Below are 22,168 nucleotides of genomic sequence, written 5' to 3' on the forward strand. Positions count from 1 at the left end.
ATACTCCCTCAGCTTTTCTCTTACGTGAGTTTTTTTTTAAAGAAGAAAATTCTCTTTAAATAAAAATCGTAAATAATCATTTTCATATGTTTGTGGATCTCTGTTACTTGGGCATGGATTGCCACACTTTGCCATAGTTTGACACTTTGAGGTAGATTTACAGACTTGTTTGTCTTTTGTTTAATCTCTGCATCTTTCTCTCTCTTTTGTTAGTAGCCAACAACATTATATTTTAAAGATCTCTAGCTTATGCCAAGGATCTCTCATTTGAATGCTATTAGTATAAATGTATTTTTCTGATTCCAAGTAGTATGTTCAGGTTATTGCTGAGAAAAAGAATTTAAACATTTGTTATTAGACAGTCCTGTGAAAAAGCACATCCTATGTCAAAGCTGACAATGGGACCTAATCCCATGTAAGTAAATATGATGTGTAAAGCAATGTTAGAAAAATAATTATTTGTTAACTAAGGAATACCCTTGTTAATCACAATGTGATGTTGTTCTGGGTAAATGTAAAGAATATTGTTTATCTCAAATTGATTTAAAATCATACCCTGCTATCTATTATTTAAAAAAGAAAGAAAGAAAATAATAAGCTAGAACTACAAAGCAATAAAAATCAAATAGAATAAAGAGGTAAAAAGTAGAAATAAAAAGATGGACAAAACCCAATAGGGTTCAACAAAATCAATTTCATATTTTCTTAAAGGCCACTGAAGAAAATAGGTATTTCCAGTGCCAACAAATATATAGAATCTTGAGTCTGCTGGAAAACTTCTCACTGCTTCTTCCAGACATAATCTAAAACTAGGAAACATATTGAAAAAAAAAAGATTGAATGGCAAAAACGGATAGAGATTTGTTTATGCTCTAAAGTACTATAACATAACTTGAAATCTAATATGTTTCCTGTTAGTGGGCAAGACTGTGATCAAATAATTTATGAGTACTCAGTCTGCTGCTGCTGACGTTGAAGGGCAATTCCAAGTCTTCATTTCTTCCCCCATCTCTTCATTTTTAACTTTTGGGAGGACTGTATTCTATAAAGATAAACATATAGTCAGTCACCAAGTGGAGGAAGACTTATAAAGTCAACTTAGGGTGAAATCTGATTATTCCCATTGAGGGGCAATGACCAGAGTCCTCTTACTGATGAGGATTTTTGAAAGATATATTAAATAGTTAAAATGTTCTCATGTTGCTTAATAAAAGTCAGTGGAATTTATTTTTGAAAGAAGAACAGTTTGAAATAAATTTAGGCATGATCCATTGAGATTACCTATGTGCATTTAATCAAAAGTACAAATCTTTTTCAAAATGTTGTAACCCAGTTACAGTGGGAGAGGCAAAAGTAATTAAATATATACATTTAATATTAAATATATAACTAGAAGTTAGTCATCTTTAACTATTTTATTTGCATTTAAATGTAATCTAATCAAATTTTATTTTTTCTAGATTTCCAAAAACATTTGTTTTTGGGGATGAGTTGCCAAACAGCAAATAAACAGTTTATTTGCTGTTTAAATGTAAAATGTGGCATTGAGGTCTTAAAATTTCAATTGTGAATCATGGATGGCCATGTGCAACTGTGTGTGAAATAAGTTGAAATGACACTACAATTGTATGTAAGCACTTTTTTCATGAGTCACTTGGAGGTTGCTTTTGGAAATTGTAATCACCAACTTTTTAATTTTCTTTTTCTCTCTTTATAGTATTGGATGTCCTCTCAACACCCAACCAGAAACTAGTAAAGACCTACTTACAACAGGCACTGGCTGATCCTACTGTCAATGAAATATATGTGCTCTCAACATTCAAACTACAACCAAAAAGTACAGCCCTTATATTTGGGTTATACTCCTCCAATGAAAACAAAAAATATCTTGAGTTCATAATAATGGGGCGAGTAAATAAAGGTAAGTTGTATGCAATGAAAACATTTTATGTACTTTATATCTGTTAACTTATTTGAGATCCATTCTACAAATGTAGGATATAGCTTAGCAAGTTTTTTGGCAAAAAGACTCATAAGGTTCTGAGTTGGTTTTGTAGAATCAATTAATGCAATTAGATTCAGATCTAATCTTCTTGATTGAATTATTGAAACCATAATTAGGACAACATAAATGCTGAGATATTTTTTTGTTCTTCATTATTCATATGTCAGCATCTCAGATCTGGGGGGAAAGGGAGAAAAATAAATGTTTCATTCCCAAATGAATGAACTGACTGAGAAAAATAAAAATGTGATGGCATTCTTCTTGAATAGTGATATCAATAGGGGTTACTACAATGCGACTAAAGAAATTTTAACAGGGCTAAGATTAGGAAACAAGGTGTCTGAACACAATTCTTTTTGATTTTGTTGAATTGTTCGTTATGGTATTTGTTGCTTTTTACTTTCAAGGAAATGTGAGATTATCTTAGGGCAAAATTTTGTTTCTATATTTACACAATCTCCATCACTCTTCATTCCTTCTGTTTGCCAACAAGATATCCCAAACAAGTAGCTAAGTGAGTTCCACCATCCCCCCCCCACATTTAATTATTTATTTATTCAATTTATATGCTGCCCATCTCCCTATCCCGAGTGACACTGAACAACTTACAATGCAATAAAAATGGAAACATAAAAACAATTATAAATATCGAAACAGTTAAAATTAAATAAAGACAATAAGTAAAACTGTTTTCTTCTTTTCCGTTGAAAAATCCTGTTTCAAATTACTGAAGAATTTTATAGATATGCACATGCTGAATTCTGCATATGAAAGAAAAGAAAATGATATAGTTGATCCCTGAGTTTAGCTCTGACTGAAAAAGTGCAGATGCTTTCTACAATCAGACAATGGAGCAAGGGGGTGCTTAGTTAAACTGAATTTTAAAGCTATGGCCCAGATCTGAAACATAAGTACACCTCTACTGGAAAAAACAAGGCCTATCTCCACCTAGCAGTTTTTTGTCAGCCTGATCCTCCCAGGTTGCTTGGAAGCAGGAGATGGAGACATACCCCTTCTATCCCACTGTTTCCTATAACTGGCATTTGAAGGCACACTACAACCAGATGTAACACCAAGTCAAGATTAATAACCCTAAATAGACTCCGTCTCCTTCGCTTTTAAAGCCATCTAAGTCACCACATCCTATTATAACTAATTCCACAGATTAATTGTGTGCTTTGTGAATAAGTAATTTCTTGTATGAGTCTATATTGCAATATAGAAATTACTGTATGGACAATCTGAAAAAGTGCAAATTGTTATCCAGAGGAAAGTGAATGAGGAATATGCATCAACTTTCTAATTAGTATTGTAATCAAGCTGACTACTCCATTTAACTGCACTTAAATCCATCCCACAACATTTAATAGATTTGCTAATTTTTAAAAATGATTGTTGAGATGTATATTCAATGCTCCTTTATGTGTCCACATATTCAAAAGTAAGCCTCATTCAAGAAAACAAGGCTTGATCAGTTTTATGAGTATGTAAATTATAATCTTCACTTAGGACTAGATACAATTAATTTAGTATGTTAATCCTATCACCGTGATGGTGAACCTCTCTGTGGGCACATGCACCCTCCCCAGCTGCTCTTCTGGTTTCTGGCATGTGCATGCACACCGGCCAGCTGATCTTCACACATATCGGAGCCCTGGAAACTTGAAGACCAACTGTGGAAACAGAAAGACCAGGTGACTGGGTTTCTGGGGCTCCGGCATGTGCAAAGACCAGCTGCCCGATGTCCACATGCACGCCGACCAGCTTGTCTTTGGTTTCTGGGGCTCCGGCACATGCTTGCGCGCGCACACACACAAACACATACCAGTTTAGTCACTCGGTGCCAAAAAGGTTCACCATCACTGTCCTATACCATATAGCCATGATGGCGAACCTATAGCATTCCTGCCAGAGGTGGCACACAGGGCCCTCTCTTGGTTTCTGGTGCCCACATGCATGCCAGACAGCTGGTCTTTGCACATGCTGGAGCACCGGAAACCTGAAGACCAGCTGGCCAGGTGCGCATGCCATTCTGGTGCCCGCAAAGACCAGCTGGCTGGTGTGCATGCGTGTGCCGGAAACCCAAAGACCAGCTAGCTGGCGCATGCATGCGCACCGGCCAGCTGGTCTTCAGGTTTCTGGCATGTGTGTGTTCCGGTTTGGGCACTCGGTGCCCAAAAGGTTGATCATCACTGTCCTATCCTATTCCTTTGAATATAAACTAGTAAAAGAAAATTGCAACTATGAAACACCATTTTCTTTCAAAGGAGATAATGCCTTCACTAGGATGATGCTTGCTTTGATAAGTTGGAGATATATCATATAACACTAAAGAATAGGGTTTTTTTGCTTGAGATTTGTAAGCAGCCCCTGCAATTTTAGCATATTAGAAAGTAGTAAATTTAAAGGGAGAAAAAAAACATCTTGGTATTAAAGCTTTTGCGTTGATGTTTTGGTATGAAATAAAATTAAAGGCGTGTCTGTGAAATAAAGAATTGGTATGTGAATTGTGTGAATTATCAGTGTGCTGTTTCTTCAAAATAAGAACATATGACTAAAAAACTGGAATTTTAGAGAGGTATAGAAGGTACAGTTTAAATGTTTCAAATTAGTCCTGTTCTGACTTTTGCTTTTAAAAAAATGTGATAAGAAAAGGCTTAATCTATTTTAGCCAAAGTAAAGTAAGCAAACTAAATATATAAAATAAACTTCATGACAGCCATTGGATCTATTTTTTTTAATTCAATGGTGATAATGAAAAAAAAAAAACCCTACTTCAGAAAAAATGAGAAGTTGTTGCCACTCAGGTGACCTACTCATATTTGAAAGGTATGAGAACACACCTATAGCATGATATTCATTTCCATTGGGAGAGACAACATAGTAGCTATGATCTAAAGCAGGGCTCCCCAACTAGCTGCACAGCTGAAGGTGACCAATGAGTAAACAAAACCAAAACAACCCAAAGTCCATGGGAAAATTGTCTTTCACAAAACCAAATGATGCCAAAAAAAAGTTGGGGACTACTGGACTAAAAGCATTAAAGTAAAAAGGCAAGATTAGAAATCTTTTTGTTGTATCATTTATAGCAGTGTGTCTTCAAGTTGCCAAGGTTGAGAAACACTGATTTATAGCCTTCATAATTGTCTTTTTACAATTACATGTGGACATGTTTCATTTAAGGCACCAGGCTACTTTTGGAACTTAAATATCCTTTTCCACCTTAGTTGCTGGAATTTAGTTATAGAACAACATTTTTAAATGTGGAACTTTCTTGTTAAAAATGGTGACAGTAGCAAGAATGCTTTAGGCACAAAAACATAAAGATACTTTAATTCCCACAATGGATGACTGACTGGAGAAACTGATGGAATTAGCAGAGATAGCTAAATTGATTGCCTTCATCAAAGAAAAGAATACAACTAACTTTGTTCCCAATTGGAAACTTCTGGATGTTGTGCTTGAGGTGAAATGAAATAAATGAAAATCTTGGGTTTTGCTGATTAGATAAGTTTGTTATTATAGGAATGACTAATATACAGTATATTTCTATGTAACAATAAATTGTTGAAGCTGCATATTAATATCTTATTCTACTGTGCTAAAGCCAATCCTTGTCTTTCTTTTTCCCCTTTCCCTCTATCCTTTTCCTCTTCCCTTTTTCTTCCCCTACTTTGTCACTCTCTTCATTTTTCTCTGTAGTTAGTTTATTTTGATAAACTAATAATAAATTCGAATAACATTTTTAGTTCTGGGTGGATTTTTCATGGCTTTTTCAATTTCCTCATAAGGATGTGACTGGAGGAACATATTTCCACCCCCCCCTTTTGTCTTTTTCTATTGTGTCTAAGGCTTTCCAGTGAAATGTTTTCTGTACTCCCGTTTTTCCTTCCAGTGATTGCTTTGGCAGTATAATTTGCTTTCTAAGCTTATTTTCCTCCAGCCTTGAAACTGACTCCTGCTTCTCTATATATATCCTGAAAGCATTTCTTGGAGTCCTTTGATCTACAGCTTTCCTGGCTGACTTCCTTGTCTCTTTCTCTATGAATTTCCCATCCTATTATCTCATTTGAGATTTTTCTTCTTTCTGGTTCTTTTTCTAGCTTGAACAACTCAATTCATTTTTCTACTTGTATCTTCTGGCCCACTTCACTCTATTTCCTCACAGTTTCTTTCTCTTTTGGATGCTCTTGTTTAGTCTATTTTGCTCCTCTTTCATTCCCTCTCCTGTTTCACATCTTCTACTATGTTTGTGTCTCTCACTACCCTCAGTATATTTCCCACATCATTTATATGCCTTCACATTTTCCAGTTTCCTAGCTTTGATCAGAAACAGATATGATGTGGTCTAGTTTCAAAGAGTGATGAAAATACAACACCTGTTTCTAAAATCTGCAAAAACATTTCTAGAATCTCTTGGGAAATCATGGTCTCTCATAACCACAGAACAAAGAAGAACCAAAAAACCTTGGAATATTACTGTTTTACTGTAAATCCCCAGACCATGGGATTTAACAAGGATTCAGTATGGGCACCTTTTGATCTACCTTTGCTTTTGATCTATCTTAATATTGCAGAAAAGCTTCTTTGATGTCCTTCTTTGATCAGAATGGAAGTCATTCTCAAACTAGAGTCAATTAACCCCAACACAAAGTGTTGGCCATTTGTGCACAGAGAGAAATGCATTTTACCAACAAAGGAGAATATTTGTAGCTCAGAGTTGAAATGAGGGATCCTTGATGCTCTCTGAGCTTGGTTGTTTTCTTTGTTTCATTACCCAACCCAAGTAACATCATTCCTCAACTGAATTATGGGAAATGTTTATTCATTATATTTAGAGTGTGTTGTAACCATGACTGTGATCAAAGCCCGGGGCATTACACATGTAAAAGAAAAAGGGCTTTCATCATGCAGCTGTAGCCATTATCTTGACGTTATTTTTTGACATCCCTTCTCCTTCAATATCCTATCAAATCTTTCTAGATTGGATTATTGTAATTAACTCTATGTGAGACTATCTTGGAAAAGTCTTTTGACTCTTCAGTTGATCTAAAAGTGGTAGTGAAGATATTAGTGGGTTTTTGCTTATTAAATGATTTTATAGCTGCTTTGAAATAGATGCACTTGTAACCAATACTTTTTTAATTATTCTGTCATCTTGAGTGCAAGATAACTCATATTACCTATTATCATACCAGTCATACAACCATAACAGAATTCAGGTATCATGAGAGATACCTGCTTGATCAAAAAAAGAAACAACTTCTCAGAGGTCAAGGTCAAGAATTAATGAGGGGAGCATGCTTGAAACTAAATTAGCATTTGCTTTTAATTTAATAACAAAGCAGAACATATTTTTATAAATGTATATTTGCTCTTTTCATATTGCCAAGTAATTTTTATTCTTTTTTTAATTAGTTTTCTTAGATTAATAATTTTTAGATGATCTCTTTACAATGTTCCAAGTGTATCTCTGTTATATTATTGATATTTTATGGAATTTATATAGTTTACAAAGTGCTTTAAACTATATCAAATTATGGTGGTATAGGTAGATAGTTTCAAAATATAGAAAGAATATTATTTTTGTATAAATTATCTTAGAATTGTGCTGCTTTAAGCAAATAGTTATAGGTTATTAACAGTTTAAAACATATTCTAGAAACTTCATATTTTGAGATGGTTAGTTCTTAATACTACCAATCAAAATTGTATAGTTCATGAGTCTTTTTCCACCTTGATACACTTTATTTGCAAATAAAAAAGAAGTGGGAAAACGCAAAAAGCTATAGCTGCCAGGTTGCCTCAAATTGATAGGAAGCATATAAACGTAATAAATAAATAAAATCATAAATAAATATGGGTGGCAAATGCAATCCTTGTCTTTCGTAATGTTATGAGACCAAGTAATTATGCAATAACACTTTATCTAGAATTTCTTTTGGAATTTGTCAGCTCTTGTATTTTCTCTAAAAGTTGAAAATAAAATTTAATATCTGACATATATTTTAAACAAGCAATCTATACCTGGATAAAGCAGTCTACATGAACATAGTTACTGTACAACGGTAGTTGCAAGAAAAGATTTTTGATTCTTTTATTTTGGCCAGTCTAGAAAACTTCCTTTCTTGTTCGTATGTTCTGTATATTTTAAATGGATGTAAATGAAGTAGAACTTGCTTAGAATCTGATCTGCTTGACTTGATATAACTTTCTTATTTTAAAAGGTGTTGATTTCTTTCTCTTTTTTTTAAAAAAAAGCTTTTTTCTTACAAGAATGCTTCAAGAGGCAGAAAACTGTCAGTGATTTATTTAATTGCTCATTTGACTAATAAAAAGAGCAACAATATTTAGGGAATTGATTACTGTTACACCTGTATTGCAGTTAAGGACACTGAACTTGTCAGCTGGAAAACTGACAGCTCAGGTTTGGGACATGAGCGCTGTTTGATGGGGTGAGCTCCCGTTATTTGCCCTGGCTCCTGCCCACTTAGCATTTTGAAAGCATGCAAATGCAAGTAGATAAATAGGTACCACTTCAGGAGAAGGTAACAGCATTCCATCCACCTCGGCATATAGTCATGCTGGTCACATGACCACTGAAGTGTCTTTAGACACGCTGGCTCCCTTGGCTAAAAAAAAAAAAAGATGAGCATCGCCGTCTAGAATTGGACATGACTAGACAGGGGAACCCTTTACCTTTACCTATCCCTATATTATGAATTAATGAAGCTGAATGTGGATAATGCCCTAATATTGATACAGAATTCACCTGTATAATCCTAAAATTGAGATAGGGTGCATTATCTACTGTAGTCATTAGGGATAACATCATGGACTGTATCTTTATTTTCATAGTGAAATCCTTGTTCTTTAGAGGTGTTACATTCAAAATGCAACCGATTTTGAACAGTATTAAAAATGCATTGATTTAAGTGGGATAAGTTAAACATCTAATTGGTTGAGAAATGCAGTTTGTCTTAAAGTTCTTCATTTTCTTCAGATCATAAAAACTGACTGGGATAAAACAGTAAAAACGTATTTCTTAGAAATGAAGCAAATAATCCCAGAAGCATCTGAGCATTGAAAGGCTCCCTTTTGGGTAGGCATATTTTCAGATGCTTCCCAATCCATTCAGTATCACCACCATCTGTAGCTTCTTCCTGAGACAAAATGGCTTACCTTTAAAAAATGTTATAAATGATGTGACTTCAGTTAAACACAATGCTTTGAAACCCATTCAACTGTTAGATGATATATCTGGTATCTTACATTTTGTACAAATGACACCATTTCTCAGAAACGGAACAGGGATTTTTGGGTTCCTCACATTGAAAACAACTTCATTGTCTATTGGCACCAGCAATTTTTGTTTTGTTTTGTTAGCACAAGGGGACAGAAACACAGATGTTTTAAATATAATTATGCCTTTGGTCCTAGACAGCATTTCCCTCCAGCTCTCTCTAAAAACAAGATTCCTCCCCCTCAGATGAGCCTTGATCTTCCATCCAATCTTGCTGCCTTCAGGCTTTTCCAGTCTCTTGGTCCTTTGCCAACTCTGGGCTCTTCTACCTTTTTCTGCTTTTTTTCTTGCTTGCTAACTTTCTGTGTAGTTCTGCTCCAGATCTTACGTATGCAGGAGACCTGCCAGATTCAAAGGCCAGCATTTGTTCATCTATCTAAAGTTGCAACGCAGTGAGCGAGAAAACAGTTTCTTCTGTACATTTCTTCCCACCCAGCCTTGTAGCCCCATCAAACCCCAAAAGGGCATAAAGAATCTGAAGTCCAAGAAAGCTGAGGACAGTTTTACTCAAACTTTTATCTCTGCTTAAGATAATCCTGAGGTCATTTCCTTCCTCCCTCTTTCTTTCTTTCTTCCTTCCTTCCTTCCCCAGCCCATCCAGCCTCTGTCCTACACCCAGGCCCATGCTATGAAGGGATTTAAAGATCAGAATCAGCCCCTTGAATTGGATGTGGAAGCAAACTGGCAACCTGTGAAACTCACGTACCCCATTCTGGAGATCTGTGCCACCATATTCTGCACCAGTTGAAGTTTCTGGGTATCCTTAAGGAGAGCCCCATGTGCAGCACATTACTGTAGTCCACCTGGGAAGTAACCATAATACCATATGATATAGATGTAGATATAGATCCAGTTGTAAAGTAAGGACTGTATTGCTATAACAGAGGATTTTCACCTAAGAACAGCTGTGTAGTCAAAGAGTTGCTATAATTTTACATTCACTTTCTCAAACAGACTACTATTTCTACTATATGTTGTGAATTTTATTGTATTCATATTTTCCAATAATGTTATTTTCTGTTAGTTTCTCTGAGATATTTGAGGAACGATGGGAAATTAAGTGCTGTGATCTTCCCCAATGTGCCTTTGGCTGATGGAAAGCGTCATACAGTCCTCCTTCGGTTAAGTGGAGTGCAGCATGGCAACAGTAAAGCGGAACTGTATGTGGACTGTGTGCAGGTGGATTCTGTTCAAATTTCGCCTAAAATCTTTTCGGAGGTGCTGCAAAGCTCAGAATCCATAGAATTACGAACACTCCAAAAGAAATCACAGGTGAGTACTGAAGGAAGGGGAAAATGTTTGTGATGGAAGGGCTTATGGCTCAGGAACTAATATATTCCTGACCCATATTTGCATGCCTGGAATCTCCCAAAATTCATCACTGAAATCTGGTAGCAAGATGGCAATTTTTAGTAGTATGATTTTCAGAGTTTTTATTGTAATAAAACAAAGATGTGTGAAGCCTTCTCTATCTTAGCATGCTTCATTTGTTTTAAAAGAAACATTATCAGCTCCCTCAACATTAAATAGGGAAGAGAATTTCAGCCACATCCTCCAGTGAATTGACTACATTGCTCCAGGGGTGGGTTCTGGCAGGCACTACTGCCAGTTTACTCGTGTGTGTGCAGTGCAATTAAAATTGTTCTGTGCATGTGCAGAACTGAAAAACAAGATGGCAGCACCTATGGCGAACCAGTTGGGGTGTGTGGTAGGCCTGGGTCGCTGCTGGTTCCAGCAACCCAGGGCGCCAAACCACTCCTGGTTCGGCCGAACTAGTCTGAACCAGTAGGAACCCACCACTGATTGCTGCCATGTCCTTTGCAGCCTATAGTGCCTTTTCATCCCAAATAAAGCACAACCGTTCAGCTTCTAAGCCCAAACCTTGGCCTATCCTTTGTGCAGTACAGGTAGTCCTTGTTTTGGCCCACCAGTGGCCAGTGGAACTGGCAGCAGATTCAGACAGTGAGGAGGTTGGGGAGGAACGTGGGCCAGTCCTGGAGTCAGGGGCAGAGGCAGAGAGGAGGGCAGAGCCGTATGCCAGTTATCAGCTGCTTTCCGAGTCAGACAGCAGTGAGGCAGACGAACAACTGGAGCCTGTGTTCCCAGTGTGCGCATGCGCAGAGTTGCCAGACGAAGGGAACAGCTTAAAAACCGGAGTCGACTTGGGAGTAATGCCAGAGGTGGACGATGAATGGCCTCTCCCAGAGGAAATGAAAGAGGAACGAAAGGGAAATGGAGTTGCAGGAGATAATTAGTTCGCTTAATTGGCTTGTGACTCTCCGAGACTCCTTGCCAAGTTTTTTAGATGTTGGCCTCTCAGCTCTCTATACCAGATAAGGTCTGTGACTGTAAATCCTCCTTTGAAAGTCTGTATGTGAATGAGCAGAATTCAGAGTCAATTAATAAAAGGGTTTTTTTGTCGGGACAAAACCCGACAAAGGGGTTTGCTTCATGCTCAAAGCCTAGGTCAGAACAGTCCTTGACTTACAACCATTCATTTAGTGACCTTTCAAAGTTACAATAGTACTGAAAAAAGTGACTTATAACTTTTATTTCATACTTACGACTGTTGAAGCATCCCCCTGGTCACAAGATCAAAATTTGGGCATTTGGCATGTATTTATGACGGTTGCAGTGTCCTGAGATCACATGATCACATTTTGGGGCCTTCTGACAAGCAAGGCCAGATTCACTTAACAACCGTGTTTACTCACTTAACAGCTCGTATGATTCACTTAGCAACTGTGGCAAGAAAGGTTGTAAGAAGGGGCAAAACTCATGCAACAGTTGTCTTGTTTAGCCACAGAGGTTTTGGTCTCAATTGTGGTTGTAAGTCGAGGACTACCTGTATTTTGCCCTGCTTCTGTCCCAAGTGTTGACAGCATCTGTTCTGGCCAGATGGGATGGGATGGGAAGAGTGTACAGGCAAGAAGAGGGAATCCACTAGGTCAACTCCTTTGGCATAATACTTGAGTGAGGTCTTTGCAAGGTCCAGTTCCTCTCATAACTGGAAGAGTTCTGTTACATTGCTTGCTTGTTTCCTGTTCCCTTTTCATAGGAGAAGAACGTATGCACACAGCATGCAGAATAGAATACAGACATATGCTGGTTGCATGAGAAGCAAAAACAACAGCTATATTATTCTCCCATACTCTATGGAGATTACGTGAAAAAAAGTACCTATTCATGAAGTTGCTAAACCTCTCTGGGCTGGATGTTTTCCCCCAGCATGGAATTATTTTATTGGTGAAACTATATCCATGTAGATGTAATACGTTTCTAAAGGAAAAGTTTGGCTGCTTCATATATATTCAGTGCCTGTGTTCACTGCATCTCAATAGTCATAAAATCAAGGGAAAAATCAAAACAATAAAATGAAGGCAATAGAACCTATTTTTTATTGTCCAGGAGACTTTAGATGACTTGAAGTTGATTGTGAGAGGGTCCTTGTCCCAAGTGGAAACTCTACAAGACTGTTTTCTCCCACAGACAGAGCCACCAGTTCAGTATTCAGGTAAGGTTGATATCTTGATTGTAGGTAAATTAAACAACTCTACATGAAACTGTTATTTAAAGCCTTCATACAGCTGTATTTTATATCTGGGACTCCAAGCCATCTGCTCACCATCTGCTGGATGCACTTCCAGAGCAGCAGGATCACTCAAGGAGTTCTTTAACATTAGATGTTTATGTTCTTGGAAATGTATTTGCTTGGTGGACATGTTTCCTAATATTTCTTGACTTAGCAAGTCTTAACAATCAAAAATAATTTAAACTATTTCATTAGCAAATGAAACCTAAAAGAATATCCTAAAAGGATATTTTGTGTATCAATTGGACTAAATCAGTGGTGGGTTTCAAATTTTTTTAGAACCTCTTCTGTAGGTATGGCCTGCTTTGTGGGAGTGGCTTGCTGGCCATGTGACTAGGTGGGAGTGGCTTGCCAGCCATGTGACTGGGTGGGCATGGCCAACTTGTAAAATGTGATGAAACTCACTTAACAATGCTCTTGCTTAGCAACCAAAATGTTGGCTCAGAAACTCTGGCATTTGAAGCACACAAGTCTTAAAGCTGTCAAGTTACAAAACCCTTGCACCCCTAACCCTTTAGGGAAAAAAACCCCAGAGGTGTTCAAACTTGACAGCTTTAAGACTTGTGGACTGCAACTCCCAGAATTCCTCCTCTCACTCTTCATCTTGATGATGTGTGGACGGGCGGGGTGGTGGTGGAGGGAGCTGGAACCGGTTCTAAACAGCACTGTAGATTTGTGGAACCTCTTCTATGGAAGAGGTTAGAACTGGCAGGAACCCACCCCTGGAATAAATGATAAATAGGTATCGTACAATTATATGTTATTTATTTATTTATATCCTACCCAGCAATGACTCTTGAGGTGGGTTGGGCTGAAAGTCAATGACTGTCTCAAAGACACCCAGCCAGGTTTCATGCCAAAAATGGGATTAAAACTCACAGTCCCGTAGTTTCTAACGTTCTAGTTACTAGACCAAACAGGTTCTCAATGCAGAGTCTATATAGTACCTCAATTAGAACGGATTTATTTTTTACATGACTGATACCTTCTGTTTACTTAGATGCAAGTCAGAATCCATAATTGTCTATAAACAAAGGTTTCTGGGATAAATTAAAGAATAGAAATACCGCCCTGTAAAGCCTGCGTCATAGCTGTATTATGTAAAATATGTATAAAAAACAGGTCTTTCATAAATACTGTTTTTGAAAAATATCTGTTTATATGCTTAACTGCAAATTGGAAAAGAATCACTAAAAATTAGGGAGCAAACAATACAACTCACACTGTGGCTTGTTTGCTTACTCCTCTTCTTCTCTCTAGATCTTGGAAACGTCACAGCTTTCTGTTCTTGCATTCCTTTTTATTTCAGGGATGGGCAACATTAGGATGGTCCTTAACATGTGACTAATAATTGAGTACTGCCAATTGGGTGGGATCATAATGAAACATGGGTGAGGCTTGGTTGGGAAAATTTAGGGGGCTGTCTTTCTTTTTTTAATCTGAGGGATGCCTATTTCCAATTGTTTCTGCCTACCTGGTACATATGGGCAGAGTGGATGTGCTCTGGGTCCCCTCTGTTAAATGTTGTCATCTTGTGGTAGCAAGGAAATATGCCTTCTTTTTTTCAGTCTCGGCCTTCCCCCCCCCCCCCAAGATACAGACAGGAGTTTCTTGCCAGCAGTTCTGGGAAGTCCATAATACTTGGCTTTGCTCCCAGATCCAGAATTAATGTATTTGTGGGACTCTTGTGCTTGTAATGCTGTGATTGTTTTTAATTCAGGCTGTCATGTTTTGTTTTAATGTTTTTTTTAAAAAAATGTTTTAAACTCTTTTAATTGTATATTTAAATTTTGAACTTTATAAGCTGCCCAGTTTCCTAAACTAGGTGGCCATTGTAATGAATGAATGAATTAATTAGTTAATAGATTGCTGCCAGCATTCAGAAATCATGGCCTGAGGGAGTCTTTTGGGTCCCCAATGTGATGCCCCCTCTTGCTTTATTTTTAAACCATGCTTGGGTTGGAATGTCTTTCCAATAAAGAATAGTTCCCTGTAAATTGGGATGCCTAAGAATCTTATGGTTAAATGAGAATTTCATTCAAATTCAACTACCGGTATATGAAACATTTAGTGTTTGAAAGGACTGTATCACTGCTTGTATTGCTAAGATTTCTGATCTTACTGCATTTTCTATTAGTTGCTTGATTGTCATACATGTCTCTTACAGGTGATGTTAACAGGCAATTATTAAGTCACATGTTGCAAATGAACGAGGTACTAGTTGAAGTGAAAGATCTCCTCAGACAGCAGGTATCTCTGAGCTTTCTGTTACAGCTTCTTTGTTTTGTGCTAAATATATATATACGATAATATTATTTTAGGAAAGGAAGTGATTGTGTTCAAAATGCCAAAAAGGTAGCTTAATCTTCTTCAACTTAGTTCTCAGTTCTTCTTTCATTTGCTGAATTTCTGTTCCCAAAATTGAAAATGATGTTTCAGAATAGGAAGATGTGTCTGATTTTATTGTATTATTTATCAGCAAAAAGCCCATTCATGCAAACACTTTTAGACCTGCCAAAATTATGAACATTAGGATTATTTAGGTTGAAAGCAAGAAAATGATGCAAGAAATGTGTGTAATAGTTAAGGCTACACCCCAACAGTATTGAAATGTCTGATCCCCGACTTAAGAATTTAAATTCCCACTAGATTTAGATGCTGAGCAGAATTTTAATTCAACAACCAAGCTGAACTTTCAATAGAGGTGACAGTCATGAAAATGATAAGGTGTAAATTTTAAATTAATACTTTGGTTGAGAGATGTAGGTTTCAAAGCTTAGACTTAAGTGTTAGCTACTCTGTGTACTTCTACTAAATTCATCAGAGAGCTAAGATATGAAAGGGCGGCTGTTTACTTGGACCAGACTTGTCATACGTTCAGCATGAATAAATATGCTAGTATCAATCTCATACTGAGGATTTGCAAACCTAAGCTATGTTATAGCATTAATTGTATAATGTGCCTTTTATTGACAAAAAGTAATGAAGTCAGAATAATTTGAGGTAGATGGCTCTGTTTAATACATTTTATTTGTCCAACCAAGGTTAAGGAGACAGCATTTCTGAGGAATACTATAGCTGAATGCCAGGCATGTGGTAGGTCCTTTTGATCTCCTGGGTTTAAGTAGGATTTTTATAAACTTTACAATTAAATCAAAAGAGACCTGTTGTTATGCTTAGCTGCTAAGTATGTAGTTAGATGGCATGAGATGATTGATTTTTATGGGGCTTTGTTAAATAATGGTGGAATTATGCACATAGCCTTAAGTGATAGCTGTAACAATTAATTTAATAGCCTCCCCCTAAGCATGCTAACTCAGTAATTGTGTTATGCATGCTGCTGTTCACATAATAATTGCAAAAATGAACTACTCTCATTCAGTGGGAGAAATGACCCACTCGCTTACTCAAGGATATTCTCATTGGCTCTCTCAAGATTTACTTGATTTAAAATGCTATACTTTATCACCATAGGGTTGGGAATCGGAAGTTTCCCCACTCCTTCCCCACATCCCCCGAAACCCAAGTGTGAAGCCGATACTTGTTTCCCGGGGGTACACTGCACAGACACAACAGATGGGTACCAGTGTGGTCCTTGTCCTGAAGGCTTCATTGGAGATGGAATTATTTGCACAGATATTGATGAGGTGAGTTATTCTTTGAGTGCTTTTCAGGGCTAGCCTGAGGTACAGTATTTTGCTATCCGAGACAAGCTAACTTAAAAGAGAACCAGGTTTTCTAGCACACCTAAAGGTAGCAGGTGAATTGAAAAGTTGCCGGCATCCGGGCATAAATAGCTTTGTTTTGTGAGGGAGAAAAACAGAGGAGAATTACTACATCTGCCTCTTTGCATTTGTTCCCTATGATACAGATAGTCCTCAACTTACCACTGTAATTGAATCCACAATTTAAGTCGTGATTATGGTTAAGTGAGTCACCATGTGACCGCGGCTGAACTTTTTGTCTTTTATGTGGTGATTTTTAAGCAAATTTGGTGGCTGTAAAGTGAATGTTCTGCTCATTAAACAAACACAGCGGTTGCTAATGAACTTGTTTGCTATGGGGTGTTTTTTTTATTTCTGGTAGCTAGAAGTAAATGCCACTTTATGGCAAAAATATAACAAATCACAGTAATATAACCACAGGGAAGCCTAACTGTCAGAACCTCAAACCCAGGTTGTAATGGGTCTTTTGTAACTTCAAAAAGTCGAAGATTACATAGAGGTGTGTCCCTTTACCTAATGGCATGATTGGTCCTGCATAGAAAAAAACATGCAGTACTGAAGATCAATGCAATTCAAGCTGTCTTATTCTCTGGCTGAAGATAATTTCTCAATGTCTAGAAAACCCATATTTCAAAAAGGAAAATTGTTGGGCTCCTTTTTAACTCTAACGTTAGACTTAGGGATTCAGAATGTGAGTCAAATTAATAGAGCATCTAACAAATATCTGCATGTTTAACTTTGTTGGCTGGATGCCTTATAATTAGTATGTAGTAAAAATTGGAACTTTGTCTTTCAGTGCCAATATAAACCATGCTTCCCAGGAGTGCAATGTGTGAACATGGCTCCAGGTTTCAGATGTGAGGCCTGCCCACCAGGATATATTGGGCAGATCATCCAAGGAATGGGAATAAACTTTGCCAAAAATAACAAACAGGTTTGTCATCTCATTGCTGTTCTTTGTAACCAAATGCAGTCTTGTTCCTATAAATATTTTGCTTCATATAGCTGAACTAATTTTTCTTCAAGATCCAATAACAATCTCTATACAAATGTCTGCATCATTTCTGTATACACAGCAAAATATGGTATTAATAGGCTGCAGTATTTATTTCAATTGATGGCCCACTCATTTTAAGGCCTCCAAGGGCTTTGTAACAGTTAAAATGTATTTTGTCATTGTTTTTTGTCTGGTCCAATACACGTATCCTTAGGTTCTTTCTAGTTGGCTTTGTTGAAATGCGATACTATTATGACACATTACACCCTTTCCCTTTCTTGAGCTGAGCTTCACAGGGTCCCCCCACTTCCTCTGAGGCACCCCTCAGGCTTCACCTGCGATCCTGTCCAGTTGTAAGATTGCTTAATGCTACAATGGAAATGCTGGGATTTCAGCCGTTGTGAAGTAGTCATGGGCATCTTGCTTAATGACTGTTTCACTCTACAACTGAGATTTCGGTCCCAATTGTGGTTGTAAGTCAAGAACTGCTTCTAATTTAATTTTCATCTGCTTCTCACTTCAAAGGCTTGCATTTATGACCATTCAGCATTTATGACCAGAAAAGGCTGTGAAAGCAGCAAAAAGGAGTTTTGAGGTCTGCTGCTGTTGTCCTTGAGGTTTCAAGTTACTCCTTTTTTTTGAGACTTAGCGCAGGGTGTCAAACTGGCGGCTGACGGGCCGGATATGTCATGTTCAGGCCATGCCCACCCCAGCTCCGTGAATGGGGCAAATGTCACGAAATGTCATGTGACGGCAACATTATGTGGCAAGTGTGATACCCGTGACTTAGTGAAAAGACCTGCAATTTTCTCTGATGTTCTGTGATCAGATTATAACAAAATGGAAATTTTGTGATTTAAATTTTCCTTCCTTCCTTTGTTCTCTGTGTTTTGCTATGTTTATTATCCTGCCTCATGAAGAGTTCTAAAAATCTCAAAAGTTCACTCATTATTACTTGAGAGACCGCCTGCTGCCAATTACCTCCACTAGACCAATAAGATCCCACAGACTAGGCCTCCTCCGAATTCCATCAGCCGCCCAGTGTCGACTGGCGACCACCCGGAGGAGGGCCTTCTCTGTGGCTGCTCCGACCCTGTGGAACGAACTCCCCGTGGAGATTTGTACCCTCACCACCCTCCAGGCCTTCCGCATAGCCCTTAAAACCTGGCTGTTCTGACAGGCCTGGGGCTAAAGACTTGCAGCCCCGCTCCGAATGGTATGATTGCTGTGTTTTTTAGCTGTGTATGATCTTTATGTTCTGTAACTTGTTTGTCTCTCTCCCCTCCCTTGAATTGTGAGCCGTCCTGAGTCCCCTCAGGGAAAAGGGCGGCATACAAATAAAGTAAAATTCAAAAATTCAAATTCAAATTCAAATCTTGGGAGCTTACATTGATTTATTTGATTGGGTTTTTTTTAAAAAAGATCTTATAATTTTTTAACATTAAGAAAATACCGTATATACTCGAGTATAGGCCGACCCGAATATAAGCCGAGGCACCTAATTTTACCACAAAAAACTGGAAAAGTTATTGACTCGAGTATAAGCCTAGGGTGGGAAATGCAGCAGCTACCGGTAAATTTCAAAAATAAAAATAGATACCAATAATGTTTTTGAATATTTATTTCAAAGAAAAACAGTAAACTAGCGGTGTATTCAATGAAATACTTCACTCACCTCATGATGCTGATGTCCCGCTGTGATGATGATGTCCCGTGCAGCCGCGGGAGCGATGTCCCGCCTCCTATGACACACGGCACAGTGATTCCTATCATTGGATCACTGTACCAGAGGAGGTGGGACATCGCTATGTGGCTGCTTGCCATAACAAGGAGGAGGTGGGACATCGTTGCAGAGCGGCAGGAGGGGGAGGAAGGGGAATCGTAAGACAGCCCTGCATTACATTAGAACGTGAGGAGGGGGGATGGTGCGGTGCGCGCTGCGCGGCAAACTGACACAGAGGGAGGGGAAACTCACAGGGGCGCTGGGCCATTCACGAGTGTCACCCAGCGGCATGGCCCCGCCCCTTTTTCTCCTCCATTTCGGGCAAATTTTTCACTGACTCGAGTATAAGCCGAGGCGGCTTTTTTCAGCCCAAAAAGTGGGCTGAAAAACTAGGCTTATACTCGAGTATATACAGTAAATGCCTATAATTTTCATCTACAAAATAAAGCCACTCAAAATAAAGACTTCTCTACAAAGACTGAATATAGACTTAATGTGAATTAAATGTGAAATGTTTTGCTTATTTGCAATAACAAATTTCATGTTCCCCATTTAGTTTAATAGCTGAATTTTCTCTTTTGTATCTCCCCATCCAATATATCCATCCTTTGAAATATATATTCATTTATATTGTCTCAATACACCTGCTGCATTAGAATGATTTGACTTTTTCTTCTACATTAAAACTCAATTATAGTTTAATAATATAATTCTTTCAAAATATTCCTTTTTCTATATTTTAAAATATATATTCCTTGCTGTAAACATTTTATTCTTAAACAGTGGATCTGTTAGAGTCAACTTGCTTTTTTTTATAAATCACATTAGGCTTGCTTGGACATAGATGAATGTCAGCGTATAGCAAATGGAGGTTGTGTCCCAAACTCCAAGTGCATAAACACCATGGTAAGCATTACTTACAATTGTCTGGATTTACTCATTCTTTAGAAACCTAAAGAGCATTACTTACAATTGTCTGGATTTACTCATTCTTTAGGTTTCAGAAATAACAGTAAAGTTGTCTTGCTGATTATTGTTTTGCAGTGAATAGAAGAAACATATTAATTATAGCAATAGCACTTATATACCATTTCAAAGTGCTTTACAGCCCTCTCTAAGAGGTTTACAGAGTCAGCATATTGCCCCCAACAATCTGGGTCCTCATTTTATCAACCCCAGAAGGGTGGAAGACTGAGTCAGCGATGAGCCTCTGAGAATCGAACTGCTGGAATTAGGCAGAATTAGTCTACAGTACTGCATTCTAACCACTGTGCCACCATGGCTCTTATATCCTTGACTTAGCACTAATTAATGGCTAAAATCATAAAAACATGGAAGCTTGATATTGATGGAAGCATGACCACAAACTACTTCCTTCCTTTGAATAAGTTTTGATCTCCAAGGCTAGATGAATTGTATCCAAGAGATGGACATTTGTTTCTGAGTGGAGAGGTGTTAAATGTTGACATGTACATCATGATAAAAATGCCAGGAGTTCTATACTTGCCTCAGCTGTTAGGAAGCCTGTATAGTATGTACTGTAAGGCTGGGATTTCCATCATGAAATAAGCATGTGTGCATTTATTTATAGATATATTTATTTATATTTTGCATTTCTAGATCACCTAGCTCCCTCAAGGAGGGACTCTGGGTGGCATACAGTATCATTTTATTTCATAATAGCTTGCTGCAGATGCTGTGAATTACAAGATATCGAAAGAAGTTGCTGATAGTTTAATAACTGAATGTATAAGTATTATCTTTATCTTGGTAAGTTTAAGATGGGTGGACTTCAACATCCAAAATTCCTCAGCCAACATGGCTGCCTGAGGAATTGTGGGAGTTGAAGTCTATCCATCTTAAACTTGCCAAGATTGAGAAACAGCGATTTAACTGAGTGTATAAATATTATCTTTAAGACTTCTTAGATAAATGGGTAAAATGCCAAATGATTGAAGAACGCAAATTGAGCCTAATCTTCAAAAAGGAGTAAAAGGAAAATCCAAGGAGCTCTTAGTCTGTCAAAATGTCCACAAAACCACAAAGCAGATCATAAAAAGACTGATCTGTTAAATATCTTGAGCTCAATACAATAATTAGAAGTCAGCATGGATTTGGCAAAGAGCAAGTCTTCCCAATGAAGTCTCATTTTTTTTGTTAGATCTTCTTTGGTAAATTATGAAAATGCTGTAGATTTAGTATATATGGATTTCAACAAAGCAACTGTGAAATTTTTAGTAGCAAGTTAATAAGGGTGGACTGAATAACAACAAATTAATGATTTTAAGATAGAGGAAGACAGATTCCAACTGAGCATTAGAAGTCAGCAATGGAACCACCTACGTAGGCAGTGATTGTTTTTAGTCACTGGTTCTTTTAGTTGCAATATTTAGTTTATGGATGTATGTGTTTTTCCTTAGGGTTCTTACCACTGTGGTGCTTGCAAGCCAGGATTTACTGGAGATCAAGTCAGAGGATGCAAGGCTGAACGAAGCTGTAGAAATCGTGTTCTCAATCCTTGTAGCATCCATGCCCATTGTTCAGAAATAAGACAAGGGGACATTTTGTGTGTTGTAAGTCCGTGCTCTTCCCATCATTATTAAATATATATGAAACTTAATTTAGAACAGGGATAAAGAAGAAAAGAAAAGCAAGCAAAAGAAAAATATATGTGAGAAATCATATTTTATAATTTATTTTTTAAATATACTATAGTAGTATTTTGGAAGCAAATTTGTATCCATGTGTTGTTTGGAGTTTTGACATTTACAAAAAGATTTCTACATTAATACATTTTTTAAAAAGTGCCTTAGTCTGTTTACC

At 37.5% G+C, this 22,168-nt stretch overlaps 1 protein-coding gene across 2 annotated transcripts in view; it reads left to right on the forward strand.

Moving 5' to 3' along the window:
* The first annotated feature begins 1,887 nt into the window (after positions 1-1,887).
* Positions 1,888-22,168, forward strand: part of THBS4 (thrombospondin 4) — a 42,337-nt gene continuing 22,056 nt past the window's right edge. The window contains exons 1-9 of one of the 2 annotated variants that reach the window (XM_032212727.1): positions 1,888-1,921; positions 10,333-10,580; positions 12,717-12,823; positions 15,057-15,150; positions 15,945-15,996; positions 16,375-16,547; positions 17,422-17,559; positions 20,174-20,251; positions 21,766-21,918. In XM_032212727.1, the coding sequence (XP_032068618.1) occupies positions 1,903-1,921; positions 10,333-10,580; positions 12,717-12,823; positions 15,057-15,150; positions 15,945-15,996; positions 16,375-16,547; positions 17,422-17,559; positions 20,174-20,251; positions 21,766-21,918 (1,062 nt within the window). In that variant the 5' untranslated portion in view covers positions 1,888-1,902. The remainder of the gene's footprint in view (positions 1,922-10,332; positions 10,581-12,716; positions 12,824-15,056; positions 15,151-15,944; positions 15,997-16,374; positions 16,548-17,421; positions 17,560-20,173; positions 20,252-21,765; positions 21,919-22,168) is intronic. The other variant, XM_032212728.1, reaches the window with a different exon arrangement.

The sequence above is a fragment of the Thamnophis elegans genome, chromosome 3 (assembly GCF_009769535.1).
Source record: "Thamnophis elegans isolate rThaEle1 chromosome 3, rThaEle1.pri, whole genome shotgun sequence".
Classification (NCBI taxonomy): Eukaryota; Metazoa; Chordata; class Lepidosauria; order Squamata; family Colubridae; genus Thamnophis; species Thamnophis elegans.